General features: G+C 38.5%; 1 protein-coding gene across 3 annotated transcripts in view; it reads left to right on the top strand.

Annotated features, from left to right (window-relative positions):
• dym (dymeclin) overlaps positions 1–23088 on the top strand; it is a 46926-nt gene that overhangs the window by 13816 nt on the left and 10022 nt on the right. For all 3 annotated transcript variants that reach the window (XM_067483609.1, XM_067483607.1, XM_067483608.1), the window contains exons 9-16: positions 1091–1276; positions 1425–1597; positions 3962–4087; positions 4212–4325; positions 4553–4647; positions 8096–8195; positions 18432–18614; positions 21168–21281. In XM_067483609.1, the coding sequence (XP_067339710.1) occupies positions 1091–1276; positions 1425–1597; positions 3962–4087; positions 4212–4325; positions 4553–4647; positions 8096–8195; positions 18432–18614; positions 21168–21281 (1091 nt within the window). The remainder of the gene's footprint in view (positions 1–1090; positions 1277–1424; positions 1598–3961; positions 4088–4211; positions 4326–4552; positions 4648–8095; positions 8196–18431; positions 18615–21167; positions 21282–23088) is intronic.

Raw genomic sequence — 23088 nt, forward strand, 5'->3', positions numbered from 1 at the left:
ACAAGTTCTTTGTTCTGTCTGCTTTCTTTCCCAGGAGATGATGCTAAGATATGACCCCCCCCCCCCCCCTTTTCTCCCTGAGTTAATTTTTATGTAGTGGGAGGTCTTTGTGTCTTTGTATGTGAGCCCTGTCACCTCTATAATGTTTAAAACTAAAGTGTCCTTGTTCATGGAAGTTATATTCTGGTTCAGTAACCAAGTAAACACATGATGTTAGTGTCCTAGGTGAATGGATCAGAATGACTTTTCTAACAGTAATGTGTGTAGAAGTTCTGCTCTTCCAGCCCTCACCACTAGGTGGCAACAAATCTACTTGGCTTCTTCTCGATTCAGTAGCTTAATAAGTGAGGACCTACAACACACTCACCCTGGATCCCACCCATGCTTGGTTCATGTATTCTGTGTGGCTAGACGTGCAGGAGCCAGAGACTGTCATCTCTGTACCTTGGTGTTCGTGCTTCTCATGCTTCTCGTGACGCCTGAAAGCACCAGCACTTCACTTGCTCTGTAGGAAATTCAGCTCTCTCTCTTTCTGTCTCTCATCCTCCAACAAAAAGAAAAGAAAAATGAAACCCACTCCAGTTAGCCACTAGTTCCAGTTTCTCTTTGTTCTGTGGCGCCGTCTCTGTTGTTTCAAATTTCAGGTGCTGCAAATGGTTTGTGTGATTCCATTGTGCATTTCTGGCCTTGATTACATCAGTCTGACTGTACACACAAGTTAGCAATAATTTTCCTGTGAAGTAAAAATCTATTATAAGATTCAAGTTGTGCAAGTTGTGACAATACTTAATGCTTTCTATAAAAAGATTTGCATACACAACCTGATCTGTTGTGGTAAAATAAAGAGCTGCTGTTCTCAGGCCAGTCTGGACACTATCACTCACTGAAATTCAGCCTAGAGAACATCAGGAGATGTGTGTAAAAGCAGATAGATATAGTATAGTATTTTCTACTAATAAACAAATTATTAAATTAATTTAATAAAAAGGGAATAAAAGTAGAATTACTACATTTATAAAATATGGAAACAAAAGAATTGTGTTTATATTTTCAGCAGCCTAACATCTGTTACCTGTCTGTCTGTTTTCAGGTGGTCTGTGGAGTGTCTTCACATTGGGTGGAGCTGGCAGCAAAGCCGCAATAGACCAGGAACACAACTCCTTACCTTTGTCTAATCAGAGCCTTTTGTTACTGCTAGTTCTGGCCAATCTGACAGATGGGCCTGACTGGCCAAATCCTTACCGCCAGGCTATTACTTGTTTCAAAAATACACAAGGTAATACACACACAGGATGTGTATTGTTTATTTTAAACCACTGTAAACATTTAAAATGGATATTCATGTGTATAACACGTAATGCAAAGCGGATAAATGAATCTTATTACATAAATACATTTGATAATATTTACCTCTGCCCATGTAGACACATCATCATTGGAGCAGCCTCACATTTTCCAGATCAACTTTAATAGCCTGTACACTGCGCTGTGTGAGCAACAGCGCTCTGACCAGGCCACACTACTACTCTACACGCTGCTTCACCAAAATGCCAACATGAGGACATACATGTTGTCCAGGACTGACATGGACAATCTGGTGGGTAGGATGATTTGTTTGGTTGTTAATTTACAGAAGGTGGTACGCAAATGCGTGCATTCCACGTATTCCCGTAAATACAGTCTAATACGTGATCAGATATTCATACAAGTCTTAAATCTAGATGGAACCTAGTGGAAACAAATTAAATAAGATAAAAATTTGACTTGTTTATTATTTATTGAGGAAAATATTCAGATGATACATATTTGTGTTTGCGTCCAATGTATGTAAACTGAATGTGCCTTCAGCACTGCCTTCAGTTGTGACCCTCCTCCTTTTGGAGCAATAATTATAACTAAATGTTTCCATTAACTGTATTTCAGCCCTGTACATCAACTTGAAGGCATTTGTAGCCCATTCCTCCTAGGAGAACAGCTTCCTCTCAGGGATGTTTTTTAATTACATGAACGGCCTGCAGGTCCTTTTACAGCATTTTTTTAAAGAATTACGTCAGGACTTTGACTTAGCCATTCCAAAACATATTTCTTCTGCTTTATGGTTCTTTGAAGAACGACTTGTTTGTTTAGGTTAGTTGTCTTGCTTCATGATCCATGATGAGTATTTTCCTGTAGCATTGGCTTGTACAACTCAGAATTCATAGCTCCATTAATGATAAAAAAGCTGTCCTGGTCCAGAAGCAGCAAAGCAGGCCCAAACTATGATACTGACATTAACATGAAAGGATCAGGTTCTTAGGCAACATTCTGCTAAAAACCATCTGGATTATGCACAAACAAAATATATAACATTACAATTTTTTTATTAGTATATGAATAAACAGCTGTAATGTTTTTGTTACATTTATTTTATTGAGCTCCCTTTATTTAGTTTTAGGACTAGTGTGAAAATCTGACCACATTTTTGCTCGTAGAGGAAAATTTAATTTTCAAGCACTGTTGTATAGAACCATGAAATCTTTTTATCTACGCCCAGTCGTATGGGTTAGTAGAATGTGAGAATGTATGCAGTCACAGCTGGTGCTATTCTGTTTATGTGTGGCTGTGCCACTTATTCCCTAACCCAGAGTGAATGTACTGAGGCATGTAATAATTGAACGACATCTTTAGCTCAACATGTCCGATGGAGTAAAATAGAGTATGAAGATAGTATACAGTTACAATCGCTGAAGGCCTTTTATACAAAATAATCTGTGCCAAATCAACATGCAGACAATGATCCACTGTGGCGACCCTGAACTCACAGGATAAGCCGAAAGGACAAAAAAAAAACAACAACAAAAAAATGATCTGGTATTATAAGGTAGTATGAAATAAAACAGTCAAAAAAATCAGTATAGCCTTTAAAAGGAAATTTGAGTTAACTGCATATAAATCGCTTGCAACAAAAACCCACCAGAAATCATTGACAATTTCCAAACATTTGCAGGAAATGAGCTTCAAAATCATATTTTGAAAGTATAGGTCTAAAATTCCTATATGCATTATATCTGTACTTTTCTGAGTTACTACATATGTATAAAATAAAACAATAAAATAATATTAACAAAGCCACAATATAATTTGTTTAGTTTTTTATGTAGGGTAGCTGAACAATTATGCACTATACTATAATTATGCACTATACTAGTGCATAATTGTATACTATAGTGCATTAGTGCACAATAGTAAAACACTGCACTTGTTTGTGCTCATTGCTCACTGCTTTTCCTCATTATGCTACAGTGTTAAAATTAAATATTTTGACTGTTGTTATTAGACAATTGCTTTTGCCATCTGTTCTGCGTACCTCTGAATTTAACATCTGTCCCAACTTAGTTTAGAAGTCATGATCCAGGACTCGCAAAGAAGTAAATCATGTAATATTCTGTCTTGTTGAGTAACATCTGCAGTGCAGCTTTTTTAAATACTTATACTTGGTACTCTGTTAGCAATTTGTGTGGGAATAATATATTTAAAATGACATTTTGTTAGGTTTAATAAATTCCTGGCTGTACACCAAAGGTTTTTCCGTTCAATAGAATAATACAGATTATACATTTAATTAAGTTGAGTCTGTGCAACTTGTGTGCTGGCATTTGCCACTGCTGGTATCTGTTGCGAGATTCATGCTCATTCATTACATTTTCAGGCCCCGCTCACAAACTGCCAGGACATTTACAGAGCCTATCACCTTCCGGTTAATAATCATCATTAGAAATAAAAGAGTAGTCAGTTATTAAGCAACAACTTAAAAATTCCGTGCAGGGACTAGAAGTGATTCATTGAACCATGGCTCATGCCCTTTTTTTTTTTAAACCCTAATAAACACTGTCAATATGTAACAAGGATTTAAAGAATGCAGTTTCTGAGACAACACCAACTCAAATTATTTGCTCTTCTTCCAACTGCCCCACTCTTTCAGATATTGCCAATTCTCGAGATCCTTTACCACGTCGAGGAAAGAAATTCTCATCATGTCTACATGGCCCTCATCATTCTCCTCATTCTTACGGAGGATGACTCCTTCAATCGTTCCATCCATGAGGTGGTGAGTAGTTTACAACCAACTATTAATATTTTAGTTATTGTCATTGCAATGCTCTCTTAACACCAAACACTGTGATGATCATAGTTCATTTCTCATTCCTGTTTTTGTACCCCTGTCATTTCAGATATTGAAGAATGTCTCCTGGTACACAGAAAGGTCATTGACGGAGATCTCACTTGGTAGTTTGCTAATCCTGGTGGTCATCCGCACCATCCAGTTTAACATGACGAGGACAAGGGTAAAATTAACTCACATTTATACACGGTGTCACATACTTTGACACCTACATACTTTGATTTGCAAACATAATGTTGAAGTAGAAGTGTTGAAATTTATTTTTTAAATATATTGTTCCAAATACAATTTTATTACAACAAAGAATTTGTTACATTGGAGCTGTAAACATGAAATAATACAGTAATTTATGTCATGGTTAATTCAGTATATGTGTGCATCTTCCTGTAGGATAAGTACCTTCACACAAACTGTCTGGCTGCACTTGCCAACATGTCCGCTCAGTTTCGATGTCTTCACCAGTATGCTGCACAGCGCATCATCAGGTGAGAACAGAACAAAAGAGACTATGTTTTTTGTAGTTCCTTTGTTCTGTCCATTCATTTCCATTGCAGCCTAGATAACCAATTTTTTTTATTGTAAAACATTTATTCTGTGGCATATCTTGAACTGGAGAGAAAGCACTTGTATCAGTGAAGTAGTGTGAGAGGGACCTTCCTCAGAGCATGAATGTGAACAAAACTTTCCCAAAAGGGAGCTATTGCTCAGGAAGTGACATGCTTTTTTGTAGTTTCATACACTGAAATCAACAACACAAGGCATTTGTTCTTTTTCTGTTTTATTAATTGGTGCTTTGCGTAAGCAGCGGGCTTCGGAACAATCATCCACATCAGATTTTAATAAAAGCATCTGTGTGAGGCAAGTATAGAAGCCAAAAGAGAAAACCAAAATTGCCCAAATACGAGTTGGAAACTCTAAATTCAAACACAGAAACACTCATTGACTTTCATGATTCATGTTAAATAAGTGCAAAATATTTATTGTAATAGTAACTTGACAGCGGCTACACCAGTGGAGACTAAGAAATTAAATATTGAGAGAGTGTTCTGCCTGTGTAGAGCAGAGCATTATGCAACACGAGTTAACTAAGGAAAAGAGTTTAATTCGTGAGGAACCTAAAGACGACATCCAAAGTACACAGACACACACATTTGTCCTCTTATAGTTGTGAGGACACCTTAATCCTAACCATCACAAATAAAGCCATGAAAAATTATAGAACATCTTCACAATAAATTTAACTAAAACTTGTCGTCACAGTGATGTTGAGACGTGTCCACAATGTGGCCCAAGAGAAGGAACGTTTCCTTCTTCGAAGATGTGCACACATTCACGCACACTCAGGGATCCTCTTATCTGCTTGTGTTTCTCTCCATATCTGTGACTTTTATTTTACTTTTTTTTTTTAATCGGAGAGGAACGCTGTCGGTGAACGTTCACATGTCTGTCCTGTAGTAATGTAGAGCAAGTGACTTCGTGTCTGATAATAATGATAATGATGATGACTGTGATGACCTGGGATGGGCTAAAGTGGCAGGCTGCTAGATAAAGGGAATTTCCTGCCAGGAATTTCCAAATGTCAACCAGGCACCAACTCTGGGCCTTAATTGACTCTTAGAAAATCACAGCTGGTGCCTTTTACAGGCAGCAGTGGGTGGATGTGCCCCCATCACCACCCAGAATCATTCCTTAGAGTTCCTCCCTATTGTTCCTCCCTCTCTTGCCTCTGCCATCCATATCCACACCCTTGTTTGGCACCTCTTCTGATGTGTTAATGCTTCTCTGATTACTCTGACATCCGCAGACTTGAAGGTTTGTTTCACAGAAGTGCTGCAAATACTGAGTATATTTATTATCATATAATTTAGTAATATTCTTGATTTTGTTAGTGAACAGTTCTTAGCATAGAATAAAATTAGGTTTACGCTCATACATACTGGCAATTTGCTTTCCTTTATTGGTAACTCTCAACTTAAGGACTATATAGATTACATGGAACATTTAACAAGATACACACTATAAAACAATGACATATACATTAGTTTATTTTACAAAAATTCCAAATATGCAGTTTAACATAATAGAAAAATGAGTAGTAAACTGTAATGTCTGAATTTAGTAAGTTGCCCTTTAAAAGACTATATATATATATATATATATATATATATATATATATAAAACTAGGACTGATGGAGACAGATTTCTTAATAACATTTGACTTTGCGGTAGCTTCTATATAAAACTAGGACTGATGGAGACAGATTTCTTAATAACATTTGACTTTGTGGTAGCTGCTTTTGCTTCATCTGTTAAAGACAGACACATCCTGTGTTTCACCATTGGAAGCTTCCACTCTCTTGTGAAAGTAAGCGATCCAGACAAGTCCCCTCATTGCACATCACCAAAATGACTGATAGGAAATGTCTTAATGTGTTACAATTGCAATGCTGAGTTAACTATGTAAAGTGTAGGACTGCAACTATTACTTATTTGTAATATTTTTAACCGATCATCGAACTTGTTGATTGTTTTTTCTCAAATGATCATTTGCTCTTTAAAGGGTCAGGAAATTCCAAGTAACACATCTTTTAATTGTTGAACAAACAGTACAACTAACGATATGTAGAGTACCCTGATGTAAGAAAAAGCAACAAATACTCAACAAACTACTAAAAATCTTCAAAACATCAAAACTGTGGAATGGAAACTTCTAAGATCTATCTATCTAAGTTCTGTCATTCAATCTTATTTTAGACATAAAAATGAGTACAGATTGTGAAGTAGAAGAACATGCACTGTGTGTGTCTAGGGGAAACACAATCCTTTGGACTGTTGGAAACAGAGAACCTTTACATCTTCAGCATGTTGGGGTGGACCATGTCTGTCATTTAGCCATATAACTGATTTGGGGATCAGGCCAGCAGTGTCGAAATCCTTCTGTGTCACTGTTTCCCAAGCCATGTCCATCACTGCCTCGACATAAATGAGGGATGTGACACAGCAACTAGTCACAGTGCGTTATTGTGCCCAACAGGCCCAGGTGGTACTGTCACGGTGGTCTCTCATTTGAAATAGGGAAACCTGACTAGATAATATAACAGCTCCTATTAAGTAGTCATTCTGTCTTTGACATTAGGGCTGTAGATGACAAGTAAACCTCCTCATAGCTGCTCAGTTATATCCATCTAGCTATCATTTGGCCTATTATCCTGAATACATTATGCTGAGAGATTTCGTGGGTGTGTTTTCCAGTGCTGACACATTGGCAGGTGTTGCTCACAGGGGCTTAGCTAAGTTCTGGGAGTGGATCTGAGTTTCCCTTGAGGATTGGTGCCATAGAATTTAGTTTGTACTGCTTTTTTCCATTATTAATTAGCAAAAACAAAAACGGTTTTAACACCCTTGGAAGCCTAGAAAGAGTATGAAATGTTGCCGTTTTACAAGCAGCTTTAATAATGGCAGTTGTTTAATAAATAAGATGGTTAACAAGAGAAATAGATTTAAATAATTTTTCTAGAAGTTTTTGTAAAGTAAAACAAAAAGCAAATGAGACCGCTAAAAGCAAAGCAAGAGCAATAAAGCTCTAGTAAAACAAAAGCTGTGACCTGTTTAGTTGAATCAAACCAAATTTATAAAGTGTTTTTATTGAAAATTGATGGTGAAAGCAGCATAACTCCGGTATTTTGCCTTTGTCGTCAGTCAGTTTCATGATTATTCCAAGTCTCACAATTATTCAAACTACATGCTTTTCTCTTTAATTAAACTAGATTAAGGATACTCTTTGAGTATTTACAGAACATTTATCTCTAGTCACCATGAGCAATATGATGACTTTGTGTTTGCGTATTGGGTTATTTGGTTTTCATGGCAGTTTATCTTTCATCTGTTATTACTGCTCTCACTAGTTTCCCCCTCTCTGTGTCTCTTTTACAGTTTGTTTGCTTTGCTTTCCAAAAAGCACAACAAGGTTTTGGAGCAGGCAACACAGAGTCTGAGAGGCAGACAGGGAGACAACACAGCTCTGCCCGACTATGTAAGTAACAGACACACACACACACACACACACACACACACACACCCCACACACACACGCTCTATCTCTCTCTCTATCTCTCTCTTTCTAGTTGTTGCCAAATTATGTCTCGTTGGATAAGGAATAGTTGTTGACATGGGTGTTTTGAAATGTTTTGTCAGTGTCAGGTTTCATGAAATTGCTTTTGCAGTTGAATGGCTTTTACATGTAAAATGAGGTTTATCTATTAAAATGTGATTTTGAAGATGCACCGAGTTGCATGAGAAGATTGACATGACTATTGTGTCTGTCCATGAAATATGAAGTTAACTTACGATAAAGATTGAAAATAGGGGGAAACAACTTTAACAGAATGTGCTATACACTTCATTTTATCTGCCTCGAAACATTTTTTTCTAATTTGGATTTTGAATAGATTTTTATGTTTATGTATACATCTCTATTGCCCTATGTTTTGCTACTAGCATCAGTTTTGTCAAACTGTTTAGGAATTATTTGAGGATGTAATTCACAGTTTTCAGCCACTGGAAGGTATCAAACCTAGAAATGTGCTGCTATAGGCCCACTGTTGAACGGCCATCTGTAGCTTTTTTACATTAAACCTTAGTCTTTTCCTCATCACTTTGGCGGGGGTAGTGTTAAATTTTCTCTTAATCATTGTTAAAACAGTTTAAACAAATATCAAAAATGTATATCTTTATAGCACAGGTAACTGTTGATCACTTAACATACTTAACACTTATTTAATTTAGAAATGAGATGTTTTCGTACTGCATACTAAGATAAGATGTACTGTGAATCGTACTAGCACCTACAATGAGTGTGCTGTTGGCTATATATTTATATTCAGCCATCTCTACCGTCAGGTTTGTCTGTCTGCATCTGTGTCTGGCTGTCTCATTAGATTTGCATGCACAAGTGTGTGTGTGTGTGTGGATTTGAATGAGGAAATGGCCCTAAATGCCACTAGATCTTGGGAAAATGTGAGTGAACTGAGTGCCCCTTCACCCAATTTGTGAATGTAGGATGAGGCCCCTGACAATTAGACATAAAACATATAAAATGTCATTTTCCAGATGGTGCTTCCTTCCCTTTTAATGCTCTGTTTTTATTTACATACTGTACGTCCATAAAGACACAGTTTGTGGCTAAAGAAATCAGAAATATTAGTTGTCATGATTAGTTTCTGTAATATATTAAAGACATTGGCCCATTCTGCTGTTCTCACAAGAGAGTAAATTTAGAGTGACAATAACAGCAGTAAAAATTCTAATAATAAGACAAATACACACCAACACACCCGCAGACTGTGAGAGGTTAAAGTTTAAGGTTGCCTACACAACAGCACTCCTTCTTTTGAAAGAAAGTCAGTGTGTTGCTCAAGGGCACGCGCCAGATTTCCAGTGTGAATATTTCATGGGAATTTTACAAAGCCGTTTTTTTTCCTAGAACAGTGTCTGACATTCAGTCTGGGTCATAAACATTTAAGACTGAGCTGGTCAACTTTTCTGATACCATTGTTATCCTTGAGCTTAGACTATACTAACTCCATGTGACATTGGTTCCCATGTCTACAAGGGTTCCCATGTTTACTGTTCACATCTCTAATGCAACATTTAGTTTATTTGACATCTATTGAAGAAATGATACATACTGTGTCATTTTTCTTCTGTAAGTGCATGTGCAAGCACATTCACCAGCCTGGTTTAATTTTTTCACATAAAAGTGAAGAATTGGGTTTTCTCGTGTGTTCAATAGTAAACATTTTAGTCATACAGTGAATTTACATAGGAAAGCTGATTTCTTAACTGTCATGTAAACGGGAAAGCTGGTTTCTGAAATTAGGGTAGGAGCTTAAGGATACCTGGTTTTTCCAGATAGATTTCCTTGCAGTTTATATGCATAACCAGGTTTCTTACTGGCTTTCTCTAACCGTCCATGTGCGTAACAAGACTGCAGACAGGAACATGCAGCTGAGTGAAAGAATAAATGAAAGGAAAGATCATTAAGAGGGCAATGCAACAGACTCTTCAAATGGAAAATGAAAATATTGTTTTAATTTTTTCCCCTAAAATTGAGTTAATCATTTGCTTAGTCACAAGGAAAATTCACCAGTTTCTTTCTTCTCTACTGATCAGTTTCTTTAAAAGAAACAACTTATCGTTATGCTGCAGTGAATTTTACACTTAACTCTATATTTTGAAAAAGTCTTATTTGAAAAAATGTTATTTCTGAAACTGTGTAGCTGAGGACATTTCATATGCACTAACGCTTGGGTCTTTACCGTTTCTTCAATGGACGAGTAAGATTGTAGGTTAAAAAACGCATAATTGAATGTTTAATACAGTGAACATTATTCGGCTAGCTATTTATTTTTACTTTCTTTGTTGTTGTTATGAATTTCATGTAAATTGAAATGAATTGCATTGCTTATCTGACCAGTTTCAAAGCCCTCACAGCCTGCCTGAGGTGTTTTTCCTCTCCGTTCTTCTTCTTTCCCTCCAGTAGTAGTCATGGATGTGGCTAGGGCAATTAAGTGTGTTTTTGCGACAGGCATCTGGAAACAATGTAATTTGGCTCAGTCTGGATCTGGAGAGAGAACTAATGTTTGTTTAATGTGGGATTGTCCTGCACATCTAATTGCCCTCTTTACGAGGGAGAGACTAAGAGGAGGATATGAAAAAAAGCTGCATGTTAAAGCTGGGTCCATTTTGCTTATGTGTTAATGTCTCTCTGTCTCCTGTTTCCACTCATCTTTTTGTCTCTCTCACGCTCCCTCTCTCTCCGACTCTCTCACTCTCTCACTCTCTCCCTCTCTCTCACTTTCTCATATGTACACACTCTCTCTTAATATGTGTTTGTGCTGCTGTGTCTGGTTAGTCTCAGGGAAGAAAGAGTGAAGGATTAGGGCCCCTTGAGCCCCCAGGGGACTGCCAGAGGCTTCCAGTCCAAGCAGGGCAGCTCTCGGGGGGCCCTATGGTTGCTCCCTGCAGCCTCTGCTTCCAAATGCAGATGTTTTCTTTTTTTCTGCCCTTTGAGATATGTACAGTGACATGCATTATGTGCCCATACACACACACACACAAAATGAAAACAAGGGAACTTGTGCTGTGTTACGTTGAATGTCACTGTTTATGCTCCTGGCCAGTGGTAGTGGTAATGTTACTTCTGCCTCTTAGTCTGTTTACTGTTGCACATTTCTGGGAAGCGACTACAAGCACGCACTCACTCACAAACACTATACACATTCACACACTACACACACATACACACTGAGCCAGAAGCATGTTGGACCACCCTGTCTATGTGTTTATGTGTGCTGGTTGTGTCACAATCTGTGATCTCTTTTTAATACCCAGAGTAGACACATGCACTAACTTTGTAGCACCATTGCACTTGTTTTGGGTTAAAACAGAGCCTAAGGATGTATCAAGTGATAATAAACATTATGCCCCCTGTTTATTATCAGGGCTTCCAGGAATTTACCAAAATTCAAAACGTAGCTTTTTGGTACAGCATTGTAGGACTATATATACGTATGTCTAAAAATTGGGTTTTTAACATTGAATGTGACTTGCTGAAAAGTCTCTGTTTTTATAAATGTTTATCATTGTATACCTATATTGCTAATATTGAAAATAATATGAAGCTAACAAAAAAAAACAAAGTTTTGTTTTAAATCTTTGCTTGTTTATATTTCAACAACAAAACCTTGAGACAGGCACAGCAAAATAACTGCATATGTTGTGTAATGCTCTTTTCATATTAAAACCACATAGTTTTCATAATACAATTAAATTTCTCAGTTTCAGAATTTGACTTTGTTGTCTTTGTACTATTCTCACCCATCCTTTTTGAAAAATAGGGTTGTTATATTTGTCTTGGTCATCAAACATGAATGGAATCAATGTTATCATGACTTATTTTGTTTTTGTGTTCAAGTTTAAAACAGTAATAGTTCAACATTTTTTATTGAATGTGTAAAGATTGGAATCAAAGCTGTCAAACAAATTATTTTGTACTATTTACTCATCAGGCAGCACAGTGTGGTTAGTGCTGCTGTGTCACAGATAGAAGGTCCCCAGTTCAAATCTGCCTGCCTCCTGTGGCTTTTCTGTGTGGAGTTTGCATGTTCTCCCTGTGCTTGCGTGGGGTTTTTTTCCATCTATTCCCAAAGTCCAATTTTATGCATGTCAGGTTAATTGGTAACTCTTAAATTGCCCATAGGTGTGACTGTGATTGTGAATGGCTGTCATGTCTCTATGTTGGGCCTGAGATAGACTGGAGACCTGTCCATGGTGCACCCTGCCTCTCACCCAATTACAGCTGGGATAGGTTCCAGCATCCCCAACAGGATAAGTACTTAGAGAATGGATGAATATTTACATGTCAGGTGTACCTTGCTGTTTCTAGGGCTGTGTTCAGAGACCCTATGGCAGCATGAAATAATTGGTCTCCCTCAAATTTGTTTTTTGTTTTTCTAATTAGCAACATTCAAGGGCAGATTATTTTGTAATGTGAACCAAACATTTTTACTGTTTACCTCAAAATTGCTACAATAATAGAACATGTATGTTGCTGTAAGTGATAACTTTTCAGAGTAGCAAATTGCTTCCTTATACAAACTACTGTGCAGGGTGTGTTGTCTCACCAGTCCATGAAGCCCATATTAGTATGGCTATTAGCATTACACACGGCTGTTTTTAGTACTAACAATCCCTAGTAAATTGAATGAAGCCTTGAGTTAGCTCAAAATGCTTGGTCTTTTGGCTTTCAGGGTCTGTAGAGAACTTAGCCGCATAAAATGTTCCAAAATGAGGTCACGCATTAAAACTTATTAGTAACATCCTAGACCTATGCCCCTTTTTATGTCTTTCATTATGTAGTAATATCAGTTTCAATGTAAGTCAGTCTCCTTTTGTTGCTCCCATTAAGGCAGTATCCAGCTGAGAGTGGAGAGCTGACTTGTTTGATGAACCCCCATTTTCAGTTCCTAATCTCTTGAAGTTGTTGTCCTCACCTGCCTAGTGAAGGCAATGTTAGGCCCAGTTTTTAGTTAAGTTGTTACCCTGTTTTTCTATATATCTGTCAGCCTCTTATCTTCTCTTTCTGTTGGATTCTTTGTGTTTTTTCTCAGGCAGTAGGAGTGCCACCCCTGCAGGCAGCAGGTGTTCTGGGGTCCTAATGATTGTCTGCTTCCAAATGATAATTAGGGCAGCCCTGCTGTGTCCTGGTCTTATCCTGATTGAGGCACAGCAAAACAGAGCACAGCTCACAGCAGATCAATTAGCACTGCCCACCTATTTGCCACAGTGCTGTTGCAGCTGTTGGTGTCATCTTTTTTTGTCATTATCACTTGCGTCATTACAAGAATCACTGCTGTTTGCCCCCCCCTCTCCTCCTTGCTGTTACTGCTATCAAAGTCTCTGAGCCCTAGTCTTCTTCTTTAAACAACTAATAAGGTGTCTGTCTGCAAATATGCAAGACTTCCTCCACACAGACAGCGATGCAGTAATTGTCCAGCACAGTCTTTCCTAAACAGATTTTAGATGCAAGATGTGTTGTTGCAGGGAAAAATATTGTTTCATTCTGTGCGTGCGCCTGCAACAAAGGAAGTTTTGTAATACCGTGGGGTAATAAAAAGGTGACCTGAGCACAATTCTAATTCAGAAATGTGTGATTATGACATGGCTGTGGTACCATAATGCAGGTCAGACAATGACCCATTTAAAAACTCCCAAAAGACATGGCAGGCTGCTGCTACTCAGCCAGTCTGACCCTTTCTCTCTGTCCACGTAGCATTTTTTTCCTTCTTTCCCTCATCTATTTTTCCTATTCAAACCCTCCATCTTTTTTTAAATTACAGTTTTAATTTGGTTCATAGGACATTTTACTAGAAACTACCACTCAGTTTTTCTCTGTAACTATGTTTTCACGTGGCAATATAGACGCCAATATTCCTTGTTTTTCTGTTGAATAGTTTGCATTGTGATACTGCAAAACTGATTTCAGGCTGTCTGTTTAGGTGGGGCTTTTGATTCCTGTTTTTCTACTGTGTATCTGTCTGTTTATCTTAATGCCCTTGTCTTTGTCAGTACTCTTTCTTAATATGTCTGGTTTGTCTGCCCTGCAACAGCCTGCAGTGAGCTGTGGGGGCCAACCCTATTAGTGATTCCCTAGGGAATCAGTATTGGTTTAATGATGCCACCTCCTACTTTACAGGGATTTACATGTCTGTGTCTCTAAACACACTGTCTATACTCACAAACACTTGCATAAAGACATGTATTGGTATGATAGGACAGCTAGACAGACTCAGTGTAGTGGCAAGACCATTCTTCCCAGTCCCAGACTTTATCTGCAAACTCTAACTTTCCCTGCCAGACAGATAGCAAAGGTCTAATATCCGTGCAGACATAACACATTTGTATCCTGCATGCTGAGCAGAAGAATCAGACAGATGGAAAAGTGAATAAACTACAAACACACAATTGTCTTCCTGCAAGGTTTGAGTAAATGGTAAAATGGGACAGGATCATTGAGACTAATAATATAGCTCATGTCTGAGGCCTGTGTTTTCCTGGGCGGAGACAAGACATAAAATAGCAGCATGAGTGGTGGTGACTAAATGACAATGCAGGAGGCTGGAAAATAGCACATGACTGCAGGAGAGCAGGCAGAAAAGAGAAGGGGTGGAAAGGAAGAAATGAGGAAGGGGAGAGAGCAATAGAAAGGAAAGGCAGTAATGGTTTCATGCAGTCATACAAGCACATGTCAGGTGTTTTCAGGCCACAGAGAGCATACATTTTTGTGGAAAACAAGTGCAAAGAACAGAGTGGAAAGTGGAGAAGGAGGAGCCAAAGTATTTAAATCCTGTCTGGGTTTCAAGTAGACCATGGACCTCTTAATCTCATCCACTTGACAAACATCCACACAGCCCAGGCAGACGTCTAGCTAGCCTATTTTCATGTGACCTGAATTCCCCAGTGTGGCATTTTTTCCTGCCAGGCTAATCTCATTAAGCTGGGCGCAGAGCAAGAGAACAAACGCACCAGGCATCCCTCACTCCTACTCAGCCTTCCTACCTTCTTTTTGTCTCTTCTTTGTTGCCCCCCCCCCCTCTTTTTTTTCTGTGCTTCCATTTTAGATCCTGTCTTCCTTCCTCTGCCTCCTCTGCCTCCTACTCACTTGTCTCCTATATCTGTCCCTGCGTTCTGTCTAATTATGGCCTGCCACAGCAGAGCAGAGCAGAGCAGGTCTAGCTAGGCAGTGGAGTTGAGCCCAGAGCCACCTCTTCTTCCAGACGCACAATCAATCCTCATTATAGCCAGCTCTCCTGTCTTCTGCTTGCCTCTTTACATATGCCTATTAAAGCTCCACACACGTTTGCATGCCAACTTCTAGGAATAGTTGCATTTTTATATCTTGTGTGGCAAGCTTGATTCATGGTCATCGCACAACAGAATACAGTACAATCTTCCTAATCCCCCTGCCTACTTTCAGGAGGGTGATTGTGTGTTTTCACATACTTATGTGTGGCTACAGTACAAAAAAGGCCACACAGAAAGCAAAGTTATTTATAAGATAAGGAATTGTTTCCAAATCAGGGCACAGAAGATGGAATATAAAATGCTACCGCATGTAGTTCTCTCACAGATGGCTAGCCCAGATTGGAAGTGGAATCTCAGCTTCCAATCAGCTTGCTGTAGCAGGGCTGCTTTTTTTGAATCTGTTCTTGGCAGGTATTAGCAAATTCTTGATCAAAACAGGTCATCATCAGAAAACTGATGTTTGTCATTGTTGTTTGTGGCTGCGGCTGACTTCACAGTGTGCAGAGTGAAACACAGAAAAAGTTCAAATTTATTTAATCTGCAATGCACTGACCATTTTGGGTGGATCCAAAAGCACATAAAGCACTGACTACTGCTTGAACAAACCAAAAACTGATTAGCTAATGTGTATATCTAAATTGCCCAAACTCAGTCTAGACAAAGACAGACACCCTATTTTAATAGTGATATATTAGCATCCAGATACACCTACAAAGACTGCTGAAAAAACACAGCTTCAGTCTCTAAAATGTAAAGATCCACTGATAGCAACATTAGCATTGTAGCTGACGTGTTGCCATAGTACAGCATCCCTTATGGATTTGGAAATGAAATACTGTACTGACTAGCCCAAACTCAAACTTTTCCACAATGTTGTGAGCACACCTTAAGGAAAAGCAACGAAGGCAAAGATTAAAGAAATAGTTTAGTATTTTACAAGCTTAATATATAGGATTGGTGTTTAAATGCATATGACAGTAGCACTTACACAGCTGAATCTGTGCAGATTACATGCTGTACACTTACCTACAGTTGGGAGAGTAATGCAGTAGTACATTTATGATGCTTTGCTGCGTGTCCTGGTGTTATCTTGTTGATGTCCTTTCTTATCTTTCAGATTATGGTCAGTATGTCGCCATATTTTTGTCTCTGTTTGTTCATAGATGTCATTCTGTTAATTGATTAGATACGTCATACATTAGATACAAAATCTCACACGAAAGAAATAAAGGTTTTTAGCTGTTTGTAAAATGAAAAGCCGTGCAATCGTGGAACTTTTCGGGCAGCAGTTGTTTTCCATGAGATGAAGTGTAGTACTATTCACTCTTATGTATTTTTAGATCTGTTTGAAAATGGGCTGCATCATCTCAGAATCCTTTCTATAATGCCACGAGTTACGTTTTGCAAAGGTTTGCCCAGAGTTGTCACACCACAGAAAACTAGATCATCTTTTGGACTGGATCTGCCAATGCATTGCCTAGTCTTTATCACTTTGATTATTTCATTTCGTTTTCATCTTTTGTCTCCTACCTGCGCTACCATGTGAAACCTTATCTCCTCATGGTGGCGTCTGTCTGTCTGTGTGGGCTGACATATTATTAAAGAACAATGATAATGATAAAATCTTTATTCTTATGCTGCACTATCCCCGTTCATAGCAGATGATCAGATTAGTTTTTGTATTAACAAGGGTGAACTATTAAACTTCTTGAAGTATCAATCTCTGTGTTACATCTGATGGTTAAGTATTTAGAGGTTGGTGCTACAAAGATTAAAGGTGTGACAGCACTGACCAAAATTTATCCTCTTCATAATCACAGATGTAGGATTTGTTGAAGGACTACTTCAGATCATAGATGTATACTTAACAAACTTGGTGTATTCTCCTGACTAGCCTTAAGTTCAGATTTCTTAGAACAAGTTGTCCATCGGACTAATAGTCTTCAGTGGTCTACTTGGTTTCCAATAACCAAGACCCAATCTGAGACTCGACTCAGGCAGCTCTGTATTATATTCAGTCTAGTTGCATAGCGTACTGCACTGTTGGGATATCCCTGACGCTCAAAGATATATGAGTACAATAAAAAAGCATTTATTGCACTTAATTTATTTAAGTTCTGTGTATATTGACTAGTTTGTGTCTGGTATTAATTCATTGTAATTAAGGGGGAATTATTTGCCTATGTCTTTAAAATTTTAACTACCATATGCATTTAGATTGTACAATATACACCCAGTGGCCACTTCATTAGGATCACATCTACAATGTAATTCAATCCAATACAGTATCTCTGCCATGAATTCTACCTTTACAAGGTTATAATTTCACAATTTTTAAGTTGCAATGTCAAAAAGTTGCTAATTTTACTACACATTGATTATTGAAGCCATTGTGGTTGGTGGAGTTATACTAGAGGAAACACACCCTCGAAATTTGAGCCTGAACTTTTGAACTTACTGCCATTTAATTTCTTTATGAAATATACATGTCTCTGCCTAAAATATTAACCATATTGCATTGTATTTGGGTTTCTTTACCTTGTGTAAAGAACTGTCATTTTGTCAGTTTGTTCAGCCCTGCTACCCCCCTTATTTTCCATCTTTCCCACACCTCTCCTCCTATACTGTCACCTGTCAGAAGTGACACTAATGAAACACACTGACATGATTTGTGGCTTGCCATGTTGTCTCTGTCCCTCACTAAGACCTTGGCTGACAACATACTAACATTGTTTATTTCTCCCTTCTTATTTTCATCATTCTCTTACTCCCCCTCCATCTTTTCCACCTCTCTCTTACCCCCTGCTGATCAATTTATCAAGAGGCAATTGTTTTAAAATACAATTATAAGTGAAACCAGTGTAGTAGGAAACCAATTAACCTTTGCATCCTCCCTCTCCCTCAGGCCCAGGATTTAAATGTGATTGAAGAGGTGATCCGCATGATGCTGGAAATCATCAACTCTTGCCTGTGCAACTCTCTACACCACAACCCCAACCTGGTGTATGCCCTGCTCTACAAGAGGGAGCTCTTTGAGCAATTCAGGACGCACCCATCTTTCCAGGACATCATGCAGAATTTGGACACGGTCAGTCTATGTATGCTTGAAGCTGGAATCCCTTTAGCTCATAGTATTGGCTGATTTGACGAAATTATTCCATAAATCAAGGTTATACCGATTTTCCTTGAACCTCCCCTCCATCTGTAGGAAAAGTTTAAAAAAACGAAATAAGCAGCAGTGGAACAACTGCTAACCGCATTGCTAACGTAGCGTTCAGCCAGACTGTACAACACTCATTTACATGTACATTCTGCGAAATAAAGTAGGCTGCTTATGTCAAAACGCTCTGTCTCAAATATTCATTAATAGCGTTTTGGACAGAGACAGTGCAGGAGAAAGCTTTCATTGATAGCTGTATTAATAATGTAGAGCAGGACAGGAAGCTTTGGTGTGTACGTGTATGTCATGTATGTTTAAGGGTCGAGCGGTGTTGCTATATACATTTGCTGCTATTCTTATGAGGGAAGTATGGTAGGTAGAATCCCTTCTCTCCGAAGTTATTACCTGCGCTTGCAAATCTGTATGCGAGAGCATGAGATTCAGGATCAGGGCACATTTTTGCTCCTCAGTGCCTGTGAGCTTTGGTGTGTTTGAATTCTTCCAGCAACCGGAGAGTGCCAGCAGAGAAAACATTGCTTGTAGCTGATGACAAACAAGAGCATTAAACAGAATCAGTTAGTTTTCTTTTTTCAATGATTGTATAACAACCATTTCTCAAGAGAAAAACCTAGCATAGGCAGCTCTATCGCAAAAGACAGTATCCTTGATCTCATGTTGGGGTTCAAATTTGGAGGGCATCGGATAATTTGAGCCCCAGTTAAGTGTTTATTTGGAATACAATGCACTATACAAAAACCATATTGTGAATTTCTTATATAAAATACTGCATGCATGTATTTACAGTGTATATAGCCCACAGGCATACAGTATTAGCCAGGCTTATAAGAATTTTGTTTGTACAGCACATTTACACTTTTCTAAAGCAGAATTCATGCATTTTAATAGAAATGTTCCTTGACTTTTATCCACTTAATTGCAAAGATTCTCCATCAGTAGTATAAATTAACTGGAATATACTTTCTTCTATACGTAGCTCTGTATCCTCACATAGAATAGATGCATTTTTCGAGCAATTTACTGTTGCTAGGAAACTAGGCAACCCATGGAGACATCCTGTTGGCTGTTGATGTAAGTAGAAAAATGTTTCTTCAAATTAAAATGATTCAAACAAGTTAGCAATGTAGATTTTTCAGTAATCTCTTAGACAGTTAACAGCATGGAGCATTAATGTCAGATTGAAGCCAGCTTTATGTAGCATGATGTCATTTTGTTCTAACTTGTATGTTGAACACAGTTTCATCATATAAATGTAGGGTGTGGATACTGCAGTATCCATGTGACAGCCCCAAACAGCAGGGTCAAAGAGGAGTCAAAGAAATTCATGACAAACGTGGGAGTTTAAATTAAACCTCTGCAAAAAAATGGCATGAGATTCTGTGCATTTAGAAATAGTGATAAAGGATTTCATGGGGAAAGATATAAACTAGTTCTGTTTTCACACTACTAGAATTTTAAAAGTCATAGTGTTAGTGGTATTTATTAATTATTACAATTTATTGGTTATATGATTTTCTTTTTTGGGAAAGATATACTTGGTTAAAGTTATTTTACAGCTGAAGATGACTCATAGCAATTATAATTTTAAATCATAAACAATAAAGCCTTAAAGTCTTTAAATGCCTTTATTGAATTGTATCTGAGATAAAAACATATGCAATAAAATAACTATTTTTTCTGCTCTCTGCAGTTTCTTATTTTATGTGACACGTGTACTAATGATAATAAATCTACGAAAAACCCAGTTATAGGTAATAACATCTATGTGTACAGAAATCAAAGTCTACATCAAATTGTGTTGTATTATATTTATTTTAAGTAGTGTTTAATGGGCAGGTGGAGTACCTTTTAGCTTTTTGCAAATGCTTTGTTTATACGGTATACCTCCATTTGCCAGCTTAAGCTTCGATTTGCAACACTTTATGGCACTTTATCTTCTGTATCTGTATTCCAATACTGCGCTTCAAAGAATGGGTTAATATTAGTCCGGTGCCCATCTGAACACTGAAACACAATTTTCTTGATGTAATTATCCCTCATGTTAATACTGGGAATGATGAGATCCTTTCCTACAGCCCTTTCAGTCAAACAAACCTACAGTCCCTGTTCTGTGCAAAATATGTCTCTACAGCTAATGAGTCCAAAAATGTATGAAAATGCTGAAATCTTTAGATGTCCACTTAAAGAGGCGGAAGGTTTACAGCAAGCAAAACCTGGTCACTACTTATATGAACATGGAACACTTGTATTTCCAAGTTCTTGGCAAGAAAGCAAATAAGCATTTTTCCCAAAATGTCTATTATTAACTATTTTTGTCACTCTGTGTATAACACAAGCCATTGTTTTTACTTTTTATACCCCGTAAAAGCACAGAATGGATTAAATCTTAATGAGACCAAATGTGTTTTTTTTTCCCACTTTGGGTTAAACATTGTTATGGTCTGTTTCTTCTGTGACTTTTAGGTGATTGGCTTCTTCAGTCAGCGCCTGGAACAAGCTGGAAGTGACCTGTCAGTCGAGAGGGTTCAGGAAGTCATCATGAAAGGAGCCCAGGCCCTGCCCAAGGACAGACTGAAGGTAAATCACACAGCAGGGGGAAAGATGTGGAAGCTGAGCAAAAAAAAAAACCCTAGATACAGAGGTTTGAGTGTGCAAGGTAAAGTGCATTAGTGAAAAAAATCGAGCTGCTTTCACACATGCACTGCCGCCCTGAACATCTTAAGACCCCGGAGGGCTGCATTGACATTGTAAATGTCCCAGTCAGACAGCTCGGACATTACCTGGACTCTGTCCTACTAGTCCCCTACTACAAAGTCCTGGTATTGTGAATGACCGAATGTCCAGACCTGATTCTCCAGACATTGTCTGGAATTCAAATGTGTAAAGGGCATTAGTTTTTCCAGACAGGTGAGAGGGGTACGGGATTGGGATGTAGACCGGGGCAAGGGAAAGATGGAAAGAGCCTGGGACACAAGACAAAAGACCAAAGCCCACTTCTCATTAGCATTAATGGCTGTCTTCATTCCATCTCTACTAGCCGGATACATGCGAACATGTAATGACATTTCAAGGAGATGGGATGGGGACTATGGTACACTTTGTCATGGGCACATAGGATTGGAAGGAGGAGGTGGGGCGGGACATAAATCTGCCACTATGCCTCGTTACCCAACACTCTAGCGGGTTCACTAAGGCCCGCCCCTCCTACTGCTCGTCCATTAATCAGTCAGGAAATATGTAACCAGCGGTGCGCCCCCACTCCACTCCTCACCAGCACATAAGCTCTTAATTGCATGTTTCATCATGTGTTTCATGTTCTATACTTGGCGGCTGGCTGCAAGGCATTTGTCTCACTAGCCAATATGGAAGAGGGATGGCGCATGGCCACGAGTCCATGTGCTCCCTCTCTCTTGGACAGAAACCTCAAAGTGCTAATGTAGCAATTGACCATAGAGCCATAGAATTAAACATAGAGCCATATGGATAACCCTGCCACGTCCTTCAGCAAAGGTGGTGGACTTGTGGAACACACTACTACTCTCAGCTGTAGGTGGAATATGTCCTATACTCTCCATCTTTGTGTGTTAGCATTGCTGTACTCAAAGGTGTGTGTGTGTGTGTGCACGTGCAATCATGCGTACCAGTTGTGTCTGTGCAAAAGTGTGTTTGAGTCTTACACTGGCTCTTCACCATCTGAGTACTTTCCAGTTCCACAGGGTGAGATGAAACGAAGAGAATATGTGGCAATGTCTCCTCGGGGAGAAGGTTCCCGCCGCCTGATGATACCATCACTCAAACAAACAGCTGTCTCTCCACCTCTCGCTTGCTTTCATCATATGAGCTCATTCTTCTGTTCAGCCTTCACTCGGAAAATCCATAGGTTGGAGTAAAGCTGTGGAGGATCATCAAGGCTTGGTAATTTCAGTAAGAAAAATCTGTAAAAGGCCTTAGGAGTATTGGTGTTTCAATCAGTTTTGCGTGCACAGAGACATTGATCAAGAAAGATGTCTAAGGATTTTTGTTTTCGTCTATTGGATAGTCAAGTCTGAGCACGTTATTCAACTTCTCAAACATTGGTGAAGTTATTCTGTCCTGTTCTCACATTTGATAGTGGTAAAATGCATGTCAACAAGCGATATATTCTTTTTGGGGTTTTTTTTTCAGTGTGGATGGAGACCTTTTTAAAACAAAATTGAAATAATTAGTTTTGACATAAGTTATTTTCACATGTAAAAATGCTTTTACAAGTTCATGCGCCTCAGTGTGGATTCAGCTAAAATGTTCTATTTTGACATCTTTTTATTGAGTGTACTAACAGAACCATGTTGTTTTAGCCAAGAACAGCATATCAGTCACAGGGCTACAATATAGTCTGTTTACTCAA

This window comes from Channa argus, chromosome 18, assembly GCF_033026475.1.
Source record: "Channa argus isolate prfri chromosome 18, Channa argus male v1.0, whole genome shotgun sequence".
Classification (NCBI taxonomy): Eukaryota; Metazoa; Chordata; class Actinopteri; order Anabantiformes; family Channidae; genus Channa; species Channa argus.